Source organism: Balaenoptera musculus, chromosome X (genome assembly GCF_009873245.2).
Source record: "Balaenoptera musculus isolate JJ_BM4_2016_0621 chromosome X, mBalMus1.pri.v3, whole genome shotgun sequence".
In the NCBI taxonomy this organism is placed as follows: domain Eukaryota; kingdom Metazoa; phylum Chordata; class Mammalia; order Artiodactyla; family Balaenopteridae; genus Balaenoptera; species Balaenoptera musculus.
The window spans coordinates 13,244,871-13,260,272 of NC_045806.1; the positions used below are offsets into that span (position 1 = coordinate 13,244,871).

Consider the following 15,402-nt stretch of genomic DNA (forward strand, 5'->3'; position numbering starts at 1 on the left):
AGAAAGCCCGCGCGCAGCAACGAAGACCCAACGCAGCCAAAAATAAATAAATAAATAAATTTTTTTAAAAAAAGGGTTTGTTTAAAAAAAAAAAAAACAGCACTTTAAGAAAAGAGAAGGGAATTCCTAAGCAGATAAAAAGATCCAGAATATACACCACAGAGGAGTGAGATCAGTTAGTTTCTACCAGTGGTCCCGTTGGAAGGGAGAATTCAAATCCGGTGACAATATGAGAAAAGGGAGAGCCATCTGGTTCTGCCCGGTGTGAAACTGTTAGCATTCTCTCTCTCTCTCTCTCTCTCTCTCTCTCTCTCTCTCTCTCTTCATGAACACACACACACAAACAAACACACATACACACACACACACACACACCTGTATGCAGCTGAACAGTCTCCTTGTAATGGTGGTACTACCAGAATTAAATCACTTGTACTAAAACATGCTGGCTCTCTGAAAGAAATAGTACCAAAAGCCCCGAGAATATTCCTGACAGTAATCCTTTGACAAATGTTAACTTAATTTACATTGTACTTCCAATAAAGTTACTTAAGCATTTTACTTTAGACAAGGATAAAATTCACCTTAACGCATTTGTCCTCACCATATTTAGACGAGATTGGGCGCGTTCAGGGTGGTATGGCCGTAGACCTCACCATATTTAAATACTTAAAGATTATCACCCAGATTTTTTAATTAACGCTTTAGCATTTGAGCATCTACTACAGGCTCAACACTTTAAATGAGCTGCTGGGAAGAACTTGAGACAACCTGCTCCTGAGGAGCTCGGAATTTAGCGAGGAGAATAAGGCAGAGCTAAAGAACAATAAAGCAAGAGCAAAACTTGAGCACTAAAGTGGAATGATCTGGATGCTGAGGAAGAAGAGATCATGGTGGGCCCAGGCCCAGGATTCACCATCTTCCCTGGCTTCAGCTACTCGACTGGGTCCAAAATCTACTTGCAGCCCTGACCTCTCCTCCCAGCGCCTCTGGGCTTTGAAGCCAACTTGTCCATGACATCTTGGATGGATCAGTAAGTATTCAAACTTACCATGGCCCAAACTGAACTCCTGGTCCCCGCAGCCCCGGGCCTGTTTGTCTGGGGGCTTCTCCCTCATCTCAGAAACAGCACCTCCTACCACTAACTGGTTCAAGCTAGAGGTCTGGAAATCATTCTCCATTCCCGCCTTTTCCTCACCCAACCCTGTCCAGTGAGCTGTACCTCCAAAACATTCTTGCAAATCTCTCCACTGCTATTTCCACCACTACCACCCTAGACACCCAAGCCAACACCATCTTTTGCAGGGATTATGGCAATCGTCTAAGCCTGGGGTGGCTAAGATGGCCTGCTGCCCATTTTCACACATGAAGCTATACTGGCACACAGCCACGCCCACCCACACGTCACCTAAGGCTGCTTGGGCACTGCAATGGCAGAGTGGAGTAGCTTTGACAGAGACTCTCTGGCCTGCAAAACTAAACATATTTACTATCTGGCCCTTTACAGAAAAAGTTGGCTGCCCCCAATTTTTGGTTTTTTTTTTATAATACCAGCTTATCAAACTGATCAGTAGACAGAACTGAAGATTATCACAATAATTTTTTTTAATTAATTAATTTATTTATTTATTTATTTTTGGCTGTGTTGGGTCTTCGTTTCTGTGCGAGGGCTTTCTCTAGTTGTGGCAAGCGGGGGCCACTCTTCATCGCGGTGCGCGGGCCTCTCACTATCGCGGCCTCTCTTGTTGCGGAGCACAGGCTCCAGACGCGCAGGCTCAGTAATTGTGGCTCACGGGCCCAGCCGCTCCGCAGCATGTGGGATCCTCCCAGACCAGGGCTCGAACCCGTGTCCCCTGCATTGGCAGGCAGATTCTCAACCACTGTGCCACCAGGGAAGCCCCGGCTGCCCCCAATTTTAATGGCCTCCCAGCTTCCACCCTCTCCTGTCCTACCAACCATTTGTCATACAGCAGCAGAGTGACCTTTTAAAACTCAGAATACATCTCTCCCATGCTTATAACCTTCAGCAGCTCACTGCTTCACTAAAAATAAAATCTAAACTCCTTTAGGCAGCCAACAAAAGGCCCTACACGATCTGACCCTGAAACATCTCTCTAATCTCATCTCATGCCCCACTCCCACCTGCCCCTTTCCCACCCCCCTACTCCCCTAGCCTCCACCTCTGTGCTTCAGCCCCACTGGCCTTTTAGGTCCTCAGATGGGTCACGCTCTTCCTTCCTGCCCCTTAGGCCCTCCTACCCACCTTCTTCACCTACACCTTACTTCCTTTTTATCCTTCAGCCCAGGGAGCTGTGTCCCCCTCAGAGAGCCCAACCCTGACCACCCACCTAAAGCACCCTGTCTCTGCCCTTCCTAGTAACACAGCACAAGTTGCCATTATTTTATTTGAGTCCTTGTCTCCTGTCTCTCTACCCCACTGGGCTGTAAGGCCCATGAGGGCAGGAACTTGCCTGCCGTATCTCCAGCACAAGTCCAGAGATCTGCACACAGCACTGGGAGTTTAGGTTAGTGGTCAGGACAGGACAGAACGGTCTTGAAATTCAATATAAGCCCTAGGTCACAGCGTTCTAGTACCTGTTACCATAATTACAACAGAATCAAACTAAGAAGTCTGAGGATTTCATTGCTACAGAAGAAATTATTCTTTACTAACTTTAACTAAGACAACAAAACATAATTAAAATTCAATTCTCCTGGCTATGGAACAGATAGAAATATATGATCATTCTGTAAGTGAATGGCAAACTTAATTATGAAAATCCAAGAAATAAAACATGAAATCAGGAAACTGGCAGGGGGTGAGGGGTGTAAGTGCTCACTAACTATAATACACCAGAATCCAATGGGGGTAAAAAATGTAGGAAAAAAAGAGGTCTGCACTTAAACTAAACCATAAGGACGCATTTTCTGGTTTTTGATGGGGGCTATTCTGGGAGTAAGCAGGGAATCCGGAAAAGGAAGCAAAAGCTTTAAACGTTATCTGCTTCCACCCCCACTGCACCCTCTCTGCCAATCTGGAAAGTCCCATTTCTCCTCTGGTTCACCATTATCGTCATTGTGATCAGAAACTTTCAGTGTTATTACTAGAGTAGTCCTAAGTTAATTCTTTCCTCGCACAACAGGGAAAATATCACCCATAACAACATTTTAGGATCTATCCAAAGCCGAAACTGAAGCAGCAGTCAAACAAATTTTTGAGATGTGCAATGTCCATTTTGCCTTTAAGGAAAGGAATCTTTCTCTGAAAGTTGCTGAGAGAGTAAATCTTAAAAGTTCTCATCACAAGAAAAAAAACATTTTGTAACTATGTGAGATGATGGATGTTGACTAAATTTATGATGGTCATCAATTCACAATCTAGGGACTTCCCTGGTGGCGCAGTGGTTAAGAATCCGCCTGCCAGACACTGTAAAACTCTTAGATGAAAACATAGGCAGAAGACTCTATGACATAAATCACAGCAAGATCCTTTTTGACCCACCTCCTAGAGAAATGGAAATAAAAACAAAAATAAACAAATGGGACCTAATGAAACTTAAAAGCTTTTGCACAGCAAAGGAAACCATAAACAAGACGAAAAGACAACCCTCAGAATGGGAGAAAATGAAGCAACTGACAAAGGATTAATCTCCAAAATTTACAAGCAGCTCATGCAGCTCAGTATCAAAAAAACAAACAACCCAATCCAAAAATGGGCAGAAGACCTAAATAGACATTTCTCCAAAGAAGATATACAGATTGCCAACAAACACATGAAAGGATGTTCAACATCACTAATCATTAGAGAAATGCAAATCAAAACTACAATGAGGTATCACCTCACACCAGTCAGAATGGCCATCATCAAAAAATCTACACATAATAAATGCTGGAGAGGGTGTGAAGAAAAGGGAACCCTCTTGCACTCTTGGTGGGAATGTAAATTGATACAGCCACTATGGAGAACAGTATGGAGGTTCCTTAAAAAACTAAAAATAGAACTTCCATACGACCCAGCAATCCCACTACTGGGCATATACCCTGAGAAAACCATAATTCCAAAAGAGTCATGTACCAGAATGTTCACTGCAGCTCTATTTACAATAGCCAGGACATGGAAGCAATCTAAATGTCCATCGACAGATGAATGGATAAAGAAGATGTGGCACATATATACAATGGAATATTACTCAGCCATAAAAAGAAACGAAATTGAACTATTTGTAGTGAGGTGGATGGACCCAGAGTCTGTCACACAGAGTGAAGTAAGTCAGAAAGAGAAAAACAAATACCGTATGCTAACACATATATATGGAATTAAAAAAAAATGGTTATGAAGAACCTAGGGGCAGGACAGGAATGAAGACACAGACGTAGAGAATGGACTTGAGGACACGGGGTGGGGGAAGGGTAAGCTGGGACGAAGTGAGAGAGTGGCATGGACATATATACACTACGAAATGTAAAATCGATAGCTAGTGGGAAGCAGCTGCATAGCACAGGGAGATCAGCTCGGTGCTTTGTGACCACCTAGAGGGGTGGGATAGGGAGGGTGGGAGGGAGACGCAAGAGGGAGGAGATATGGGGATATATGTATAGCTGATTCACTTTGTTATAAAGCAGAAACTACTCCAATACTCCAATAAAGATGTTACAAAATAAAAAATTAAAATAAAAAAAAAAAAGAATCCACCCGCCAATTCAGGGGACACAGGTTCAAGCCCTGGTCTGGGAAGATCCCACATGCCACCGAGCAACTAAGTCTGTGCGCCACAACTACTGAGCCTGCGCTCTAGAGCCCGCGAGCCACAACTACTGAAGCCCACACGCCAAGAGCCCGTGCTCCACAACAAGAGAAGCCACCGCAATGAGAAGCCCGTGCACCGCAACGAAGAGTAGCCCCTGCTCGCTGCAACTGGAGAAAGCCCGCATGCAGCAACGAAGACCCAACGCAGCCAAAAATAAATAAATTAAATTAATAAATAAATGGGAAAAAAGCACAATTAAACTGGAGAAATTAATTTTAACACTATATTTTATGTAGCAGAGTATATCGAAAATATTATCATTTCAACATCACCAATTTTTTTAAAATTATGAGGCACTTTACATTCTTTTTTTTTCATACTAAGTCTTTGAAGCCCAGTTATATTTTAAACTCACAGCACATCTCAGCTTGGATGGGCTACTTTCACATGGTCAACAGCCCCATGTGGTGAGTGGCTACCACACTGGACAAGGTGGTACTCTGCAACAAATAACCACTGTAAACCAAAGGTGTGAGGGTTTGTCCGGCCCTTTGCTGGGCTTGAATAAAATCAGTCTTGGGCTGATCTTTAAGATTTTGAGGACTTCCCTGGTGGTGCAGTGGTTGAGAATCCGCCTGCCAATGCAGGGGACATGGGTTTGAGCCCTGGTCCGGGAAGATCCCACATGCCGCGGAGCAGCTAAGCCTGTGCACCACAACTACTGAGCCTGCGTTCTAGAGCCCACAAGCCACAACTACTGAGCCCGCGTGCCACAACTACTGAAGCCCACGTGCCTAGAGCCCGTGCTCTGCAACAAGAGAAGCCACCGCAATGAGAAGCCCACGAACCGCAACGAAGAGTAGCCCCCGCTTGCCGCAACTAGAGAAAGCCCGCGCACAGCAACGAAGACCCAACACAGCCAAAAATAAATAAATAAATAAATAAATTTATTAAAAAAAAGATTTTGAAATTGCTAAATGGCACCTTCAAGTTGACATTAATAAGTTTTTTTTCAAAAAGTAAAATAATGCACGCACATGGTTAAAAACCAAATTGTACAGCAGAGCTTACAATAAAAAGCAAGAGTTCCCTGCCCCACTCTTCCCTCTCCCAAGTCTGATTCCCCAAGGCAAGCGCTTTATTTTTTTATTTACTTTGTTTATTTATTTTTGGCTGCGTTGGGTCTTCGTTGCTGCGCGCGGGCTTCCTCTAGTTGCGGGGAGCGGGGGCTACTCTTCGTTGCGGTGTGCGGGCTTCTCATTGCGGTGGCTTCTCTTGTTGCAGAGCACAGGCTCTAGGCGCACGGGCTTCAGTAGTTGTGGCTCGCAGGCTCAGTAGTTGTGGCTCACGGGCTCTAGAGCGCAAGCTCAGTAGTTGTGGTGCATGGGCTTAGCTGCTCCGCATGTGGGATCTTCCCGGACCAGGGTTCGAACCCATGTCCCCTGCACTGGCAGGCGGATTCTTAACCACTGCACCACGAGGGAAGCCCGGCAAGCGCTTTAACTTCTTTGTTGGGATTTCTTCTGGTAGTTACCTCCATATCTCTAAACCAAAGCTCATCCATCTCAGCTCTTCCTCAACTTAGCTATTTCAGACACCCTGTAATGAACGTAGGTGTACTTCCTGCTGTGACAGATGAGGATGCAGCTCTCTGGTACCCCCATCCCCAGATACCAACCTCAGTTGTTAATTCTACTGGTTACTTTCCTAACCTGAGATACTTCTGCTTCTTTTTCAGCCAAATACTAACAGTATCTGTAGACCCTCACAGTGTAAAATGAGGTTCTGCCCTCCCTCCTTCCCCTCCAGCACTCCTCCACCCCCTCCACCTCACGATCCCTCTTTTCAAAGTTGATGACACATTCCTGCTTTTAAGGTTCCTCTGATTCATCCTGGAGATGGGTCCTAAAAACTGAAAATCAATAAAGAGAGTGACCGTGTAAGTCTCCTTCCCCGTAGAGTCAAGCTATGCCCCAGTTTACATCTTTGTTCTCATATCAGATGTTATTCTCCTGACACTTTTACCTGCCTTTCTCTTTTCTCAAACTATTTGTCTTTAAATTGTCTCGATTTGTTTGCAAACTATTCACTGTATTAGATATTAAATTTTTTTAAAGGAAGCAAGCCTATTTATGCAGACATGGTCAGTTTATAAAACTTCATCAAGCTATACATCTGTGATATGTGCACTTTTCTGTGTTTATGTTATACTCCGATTTTTAAAAATTATAAAGGAAGCATCCTCTCTTTCCTCATAAATTGTGAAGGAAGAAATACAAAGGGAGAGAAAATTTTATATAGCACACTTATACACTTACATTAAGTTTATCAACCATACCATTATAGTAGCAAAATATATAATTAATATATGATAGTACAGCACATTTACGTTAAGATTATCAGCTCTACTATTAACAAAATGGATCTTGTGGGTAGCATAATATCTATTTGCAAACACTGATAACGATGACAATAATAGCAGCTAACATGTTTATTGAGCACCTCCTAAATGCCAGACACAGCCAAGTGCTTTTTACATTATTATATTTAATTCTGGCAACAACCCTGTTATTATTATCTTGTTGTTATTACAATACTATCATACACTATCATATTGTTATAGATGAGTACATTGACACTTTGAGAAGTAACTTGCCAAGTCATACAAGCATCTTAACAATGGTTAATAATTTTCGAGCACTTAGTATAGATCCGACACAATCTAAGCACTAAACGTATTGGCTTATTTAATCCTCAAAACATTATCCCCACTTGGTAGATGAATAAATTGAGGCACAGAGTAGTTAAGCAAACTTGTCCAAGGTCACCCAGCTGGTAAGTGAACCAGCTGGGCTATGAACCCAAGCAGTCTGGCTCCAGACTCTTAACCACTAAGCCATACACCACTTGGGGGTCAGGGCAGAAATGTGAACTTGGGGAGTCTGCCTCTAGGAACCAAAATGTTCATTATTCTGCTGTCCTGCCTGGCAATTAGGTCAACTGACCTTCAGGTAAGGAGTACATGGACGTTATTCTCATTCTGCACATTGAGAGGAAGGGAAGTAGTGAACAAGTGGCAAGTACAAATACTATGCTCTTTCTTTAAACAGCTAATACTCACTTCTCACCTCCAAATCACCTCTACAGTCGGACTTCCCTAACTTGGTCTCTCTCTAGTTCCAAAGCACTTTGCAAACAGCACTCAGTAGAATGCATTCTGTGACTGATCAGTCCTCACTTGCAGACTGCTGCACGCCCATCCCAGGAGTAATCACCCAGTTTAAGCCAATCTTGCCCACTGACTTGTGACCACAAAAGCAGGGACCATCTATGTCGCTCCCTGCTGTAATCCCACCTCCTAGGCCGGTGTCCAGCACACATGAGGCCATCTACACATATCTGTTGAATGAATGAAGGTCAGCTGCTTAAAAACCCATAAGGATATAAAATTATAAAGAAAAGTTCCATGCTTGCCTCAATAACACATATTTGGGGCTCTTCCTTATGACCATCCACAGGCACCATGGCTTGATTCATAACCCACTCCTGGACAGCATCAGTAATGTGAGGGACAACTGTAGAAGGAAGTAATAATTAGCACAAAAGCTTATTTCACGGTCATGGTCATGAGAAATGAATGTATTAGTGTCTTTAGACCTCCCAAATAACCTGAAAGCCACCTGGCAAATTAGACAAGCTACAGTCCTCACATTATTATCCATCTCACTGAAATTAACACTATAGATGCAACATAGGTTTACTCATTTAAATGTTATGCCATTTCTCTTGAAATCGACCAACCACAGAGAAACAGAGAGCAGAAGTGCCATCTTTGATGCCATCTATGGAAAACACCTATAATGCCAACTAAAAACTGTGCAAGGAGGGCTGCCAAGGGTGCTGAATACTGGACTCCAAGGGGAAGAAGGTCTCAGAGTGGCCCAGCCCTGCAGACCCTGGGCAATTCGCCAGCCAGTGTGGAAGGGTCACTCAGAGGGTGTAGACGAGGCCTGCATGCTGACCAGGGGCCTGAGGCTGCTAATCTCAGCCGAAGAGACAAAAAGATGCAGCCAACTAACCTAATGTGACGTATGAAGCAGGAATGTTGGCCTCTGGGAAGCTGACGCGGACAGCGCCCATCACCTGCTCCACCGGCACCTGCAGCTCCCTGGCCCCCCTGCTCCCGCGAGGCGGGAGGAAGTCGTCTCTGATTGGTGCGGTTGGAATGACCCACCACGCATGCCCAGCCCGACCCCTTTCTAGGAGGGCGGGGTAGATCCGACTCTGCCTCCACGTGGGCAGCGCAGGGATCAGGGGTAAAGGCCCAGGTCTGGGGCCTTGCCTTCTCCCCAAGTTTGGGACGTGGCAGGTATGAGGCAGCAACTCTCCCTCCCGCGGGTCTTCCCTATACCTACACTTGGGGGAAAACTATTAGAAAGTACAATTGTAGCTAAGATCTAAACCACACCGTCCAGTGTCAGCAGTAACATAGCTGATCTTTTGATCTCCATCTGTCCAACTTCTTTATCTACTTCTCAGCTGCTTTCCAACATGAAGGTGATTTAAAGGGGATGGGGAATTAGCACTTTTACCCTACCACGTAGGAACTTATGAATACAAGTGGGGGGGGGGGGGGGGGGGGGGGGGGTGGCCTGCGGGTCTCTCTTCGAGGACAAAAGAGAATAAGAATCATACCCCCCATGGAAAGGGTTGGTGAAAAAAGGGTCATATCATGCTGCCCTCCAGTTCAATCCGCGCCCCCCCACGTCCCCCCCCATCACTGTTCTTCTTCAAAGGGGAGTAATCATCATCCATGCAAAGATACAAGAAAAAAGTAGAAAAAGAACATATTAAATAAAGGACAGACAAAAACAAACCAAAATAAATCTATACCCCAATCAGATTTGTGATGAATAAATGGTTCCCCATGGATTTTATAAATAAAAGCTAAAGAGAGAAAGAGAAAGAGGACAGATACATGGACTAAAGGAAACAATGACATTAGTTAAAAAAAAAAAAAAAAGACTGATGAAAATACAATCAGGAACATGGAGGATGAACTTGAAACCTTTGAGGAAAATGAAAAGTAAAAGTTTGTATGGTGACATCGTGGTGATCATTTTGAAATGTATAAAAACATCAAACCACTATGTTGTGTAACAGGAACTAACATAGTGTTGCAGGTCAGTTATACTTCAAAAACAAACAAACTCATAAAAAAGACAGATCAGATTTGTGGTTATGGGGCAGGGGGGACTGGATGAAGGTGGTCAAAAGGTACAAACTTCCAGTCATAAGATAAATAAGTACTAGGGATGTAATACACACCATGATAAATATAATTAACACTGCTCTATGTTATATATGAAAGTTGTTGAGAGTAAATCCTAAGAGTTTTCATCACAAGGGAAACATTTTTGTCTATTTCTTTAATTTTGCATCTATCAGAGATAATGGATGTTCACTAAACTTATTGCGGTCATCATTCCATGATGTATGTAAGTCAAATCATTATGCTGCACACCCTAAACTTATACAGTGCTGTATGTCAATTATAGCTCAATAAAACTGGAGGGAAAAAAAAAAGAGAAGGAAAGAAAAGGAGGAGAAAACAGGGATTTGAAAAGGATTGGAGCTTGTAGAGCACAGGGACCCCCTCATCTTCAGGTCTATTTTGAGCAGGGTGTGAGTACGCAGCACACAGGGCCCCCTAATGTTTGTGGAATATAATACCTTGTACTGTTTTCCCCAGGTAATCGCCACGCCTCTCTTTATTGATCACATGTTGATATATCTTCCCAGTGGTGATGTTGTTGTCTTTATAAAGATTAATATCCAAGAACCTTTCATAATTTCCAAGGTCTAAATCAACTTCTCCACCATCGTTTAAGACAAACACTTCACCTGGGATAAAAAGGCAATGTAAAAATTAAAGATTTGCTTCCAGTAGATTATTTTTCAAAGATGAGCACAATATATTAAAGAGCTGGTAAAAGACTTATTTATAAGCCATAGTGTATCACCATTTCCATATTTCGATGGGAAAATTTAGCAATTCGATTCTATCCATGAAAGTGCATTGGAAAAATTCTGGTATTCTATTACGGTAGTTTTAAATGCTTACTGAAATTCTGTCCTCAAGATTTAGCTTTTCCAAACTCATCATATACCACATGAAAAAGGGATTTTAAAACAGCAATTTTTAAAACAAATAGCAGTTGACTTCAAAGCATCAGTATCCCGGACTCTGAAATTGGCGTAAGAAAATTTTCATTGATTCCAGTCTTGGGTAAAGTCACTATTAAACAGACAGTAGATGAAAAGCAGGGCCTCCACTAGCCCACGGGGAGACTTGGTGAAACTGAGGCCAAAAAGAAAGTGAGCAATAAGCCACCTGCACAACAGCACCGTGAAGAAGGATATAGATGAAGACTTGGGGCTTCCCTGGTGGCGCAGTGGTTAAGAATCCCCTGCCAATGCAGGGGACACAGGTTCGAGCCCTGGTCCGGGAAGATTTCACATGCCGCAGAGCAACTAAGCCCACACGCCACAACTACTGAAGCCCATGCGCCACAACTACTGAAGCCTGCGTGCCTAGAGCCCAAGCTCTGCAACAAGAGAAGCCACCGCAGTGAGAAGCCCACACGCCACAATGAAGAGTAGCCCCTGCTCACCACAACTAGAGAAAGCCTGGGGGCAGCAACGAAGACCCAACACAGCCAAAAAAAAAATTTTAAGTAATTAATTAATTTTTTAAAAATGTGTATAGATGAAGACTTAATCACACGACCGGCAACTGTGTTGACTACTGGGCGTGCCTCAGGGTCTCCAGCGTTACTTGAGGGCATCGATTGGGAGTCCAATGTCCTAAAGCCACCCTGTCAGAACTGAACCTCTCCCTGATTAAGGAAATTCTATCATTTACTTCTATAGCTAAATGTTCACAGCATAAAAAGAAGGTTGGCTAGCTTCTGAAACTAATCAGAAGCCTTTTATAGTCTCATTTATGTCTCCCTCATAAGGTACCTAAGTGTGATCGGAAAGATCTCTAACTTTAAGGAAAAAAGAGCAAAATGATGAAATTGCAATATTTTCGTGTTTCCCAAATTCCATTTCCAGTTCAAATTCTACTTTCTCATGTTTATCAGGAATTGTCAATCCATGGAAAAGTCTTTGTACTTTGATCATCTTAACTTCTGCCAAATACGGGAAGATCTCTGAAATCTCTCTAGTTAATTCAGGCCAAATCCAGTTTGGCAATACTCCAGGTATACGGCAAAGGTCTTGAAATTTTAGAGTCCTAAATTTTAAAATTTTAGATTCCTATTATGTTCCTAAAAGAAAAAGAAAAGCTGTAGATCATGTCTTCAAAAACATTTTTTTTGATTTAATGCAATTATAATAAAAATGCCAACAGATTTTTTTTAACTTGCCAGTGAAACTAAAGTTAATTTGGAAGAAAAACAGGTGTGATTACCAAAACAAAACACATGAAAAATAAATAAAAATAACAGCCCTTAAAAAATAACAGTGAGTAAAGGAAGATTAAAATATATATGTGTTAAAAAAATAAATAAAATAAAATTCAAAAAAAATGTGTATATATTTATATATTTCAGTATATACAAATATGGAGTAAGACAACATGAACAAATACTACACAAAACCAAAATACCCCAAAAAGTCCCTATTACATAAAGGAATTTAATACATGACTAAAAAAACCAAAGACATCATTACAAATCAAAGTAGGTAAAATACACAGAAATAAACTTCAAAGAAATGTGTAGGACCTATATGAAGAAAACTTTAAAACTTTACTTCAGAGACATAAAAGAAGGTATGGATAAAATGAAAGCCACTTATAAAGTTCCTGAATAGGCCAGTCAATATTTTCAGTGTTCAATTCTTCCCCAAATAAATTCATAAATTTAAAGAGTGATTTCTCATAAACTTTGATAAAATGACTCTTTAGTTAATCTTGAAGACAACTAACATTTTGAGGTTTAAAAAAGGAGAAAAGGAATAATGAGAAAAGTCCTGATAATAAAAAGCTGCAGCTATTAAAATGGTAGGCAGGAATAAACAAAGAGATCTGGAACAGACCAGAATACAAAGACAGAAATTTAGTATATACTGAAAGGTGGTATTTCAAGTCAGTGGAGAAAGGATGCAATCTTTGATAATTGCGATTAGGAATAGTGGCTAATCAGAAAAAAATTTAGAGAAAAAATTATGTTACATCCTCATCTCCCACCAAATTAAATTCCAGATGTATTAACAACATTAAAGTAAAAGCAAATGGTGGTGATCATTTAAAAATGTACAGAAACATCAAATCACTATATTGTGCACCAGGAACACAGTGTTGTAGGTCAATTATACTTCAAAATCAAACTCATAGAAAAAGAGATCAGATTTGTGGTTACCAGAGGAGAGGGGTGGGGTGAGGGGAATTGGATGAAGGTGGTCAAAAGGTACAAACTTCCAGTTATAAGATAAGTAAGTACTAGGGATGTAATGTACAGCAAGATAAATATAATTAACACCGCTCTATGTTATACATGAAAGTTAAGAGAGTACATCCTAAGAGTTTTCATCACAAGGGAAACAATTTTTTCCTACTTCTTTAATTTTGCATCTATACGAGACGATGGATGTTCAACTAAGCTTATTGTGATAATCCTTCCATGATGTATGTAAGTCAAATCATTATGCTGTACACCTTAAACTTATACAGTGCTGTATTTCAACTATACCTCAATAAAACTGGAAGAAAAAAAATAAAGTAAAACCAAATGAAACTCTAAAAGAGCCAGAAGAAAATATAGATGAATATTTAAATATTCCTGGGACGGAGAAGCTTACAGGTGATATCAAAGGCAGAAACCATAAAAGAAACAGCTGATACATTTAGTCACACAAATGGTAAAATGAAATTTATCAGCAGCAGAAGTAATATTAAGACAAACTGCAAACAGAGTAAAAATATATACATGTGGTAAGTATAGGTTAATATACTCCGCACAAAGTATTCTTGAAAATCATTTTTCAAAATCCAAAGGAAAATTGGCATAACACATGGTGTTAGTCAATTCTGCTGTCTACCAAACAACCCTAAAATCTCAGCGACTTAGAAAACATTTACTTATTTCTCCCTCATGTTACGTAGGGGTTGTGGGTCAGTTGTGAGTCTACCCTGTGTCTTCTTATTCCAGAACCTGGGTTGAAGGAGAAATCCCTATATGGGGCATGCAGCTCTCACAGCAGAGGGCAGAAAGACAGAGACTGAGCCAAATCATGCCATTGCATTGAAAAGTTCTGCTTCAACAAGGCATATTTCATATTCACTAATATCCCACAGAGCAAAACAAATCACATGGCCAAATAAGGTGACTGACCTCTCTGGTTTGCCCAGGAGTAAAAGGGTTCCCAGGATTCAGGACTTTCAGTTTCAAAACCAGGAAAGTTCCAAACAAACCAGGAAGAGTTAACCATCCTACATGGCCAAAGGCCAAAGTCAATGGGGCAGGGAAATTTACTCCACCCAGGAAGCTGGGTGACAGTTTCAAACAAATATACAATCTACCATAGACTTGAATAAGCCATTCCACCACAAAATGAAAATCAAAGAAATCTAAATTAACATAATGAGATACCCGGGAATTCTCTGCCGGTCCAGTGGTTAGGGCTCCACGCTTCCACTGCAGGGGGCACAGGTTCGATCCCTGGTTATCCCTTTTTTTGGTTGTTTGGTATACTGTCAGGTTAGTAAAGTTTAAAAAGAATAGTATTCAGCAAAGGTATAAAGAAAACTGAAAAACCTGAAAAACATACCTACCCACCAAATCAGAAATTCTGTACCTAGGCATTTATGTTAAAAAAATAAATTTTAAAGTTTCCCTTCACAGTGTTGTTTATAATATCAATAAATTGGAAATGATTTCCTATTATTGTATAGATTCTGTGCAGCCTTTAGAAGTATAGAATCTATTAAAATGTCTACAGTAGATTAAGTTTTAAAATTAGATTGAAAAATAGTATGACTAGGGGAGAGATAAATTGGGAGTTTAGGATTAACAGATACCTACTACTATATATAAAATAGACAACAAGGACCTACTGTATAGAATAGGGAACTATATTCAATATCTTGTAATAACCTATAATGGAAAGGAATCTGAAAAAGAATATATATATGTATAACTGAATCACTTTGCTGTACACCTGAAACATTGTAAATCAACTATACTTCAATTTAAAAAATAGTATGACTAAGATTCAGTTCATTTAAAGTTCAAAAATAAGCAAAACTGATCTATGATGTTAGAAGACAGGATAGTGGTTACCTTGGTCGTTTCAGATGGGGAGAGACTGGAAGGGGCGTAAAGGGAGTTTCTGTTTCTTGAGCTGGAGGCTGATTACACATTATGTTCATTTCATCTACTGGTACTTATGATTTATACACTTTCTTGCTTGTATGTAAAAAGTTTAAGAAGAAAGTATATAAGGGCTAGTGCCTTTTTTAAGATAATTAGTATAGGGAATTCCCTGGCGGTCCAGTGATTAGGACTCTGCGCTTCCACTGCAGGGGGCACAGGTTTGATCTCTGGTCAGGGAACTAAGATCCCACAAGCCACGTGGCATGGCCAAA

General features: G+C 41.2%; 1 protein-coding gene across 12 annotated transcripts in view; it reads right to left on the reverse strand.

The window, feature by feature from the left end:
* Window positions 1-15,402, reverse strand: part of CTPS2 (CTP synthase 2) — a 129,279-nt gene that overhangs the window by 95,486 nt on the left and 18,391 nt on the right. For 10 of the 12 annotated variants that reach the window (XM_036839732.1, XM_036839734.1, XM_036839731.1 and 7 more), the window contains 2 exons: window positions 10,482-10,652; window positions 8,223-8,323 (listed from right to left, as the gene is read on the reverse strand). The exons of 1 other annotated variant lie outside the window; for it this stretch is intronic. In XM_036839732.1, the coding sequence (XP_036695627.1) occupies window positions 8,223-8,323; window positions 10,482-10,652 (272 nt within the window). Of the gene's footprint in view, window positions 1-8,222; window positions 8,324-10,481; window positions 10,653-14,407; window positions 14,430-15,402 lie in introns of those variants that run through there. One more of the 12 variants, XM_036839740.1, reaches the window with a different exon arrangement.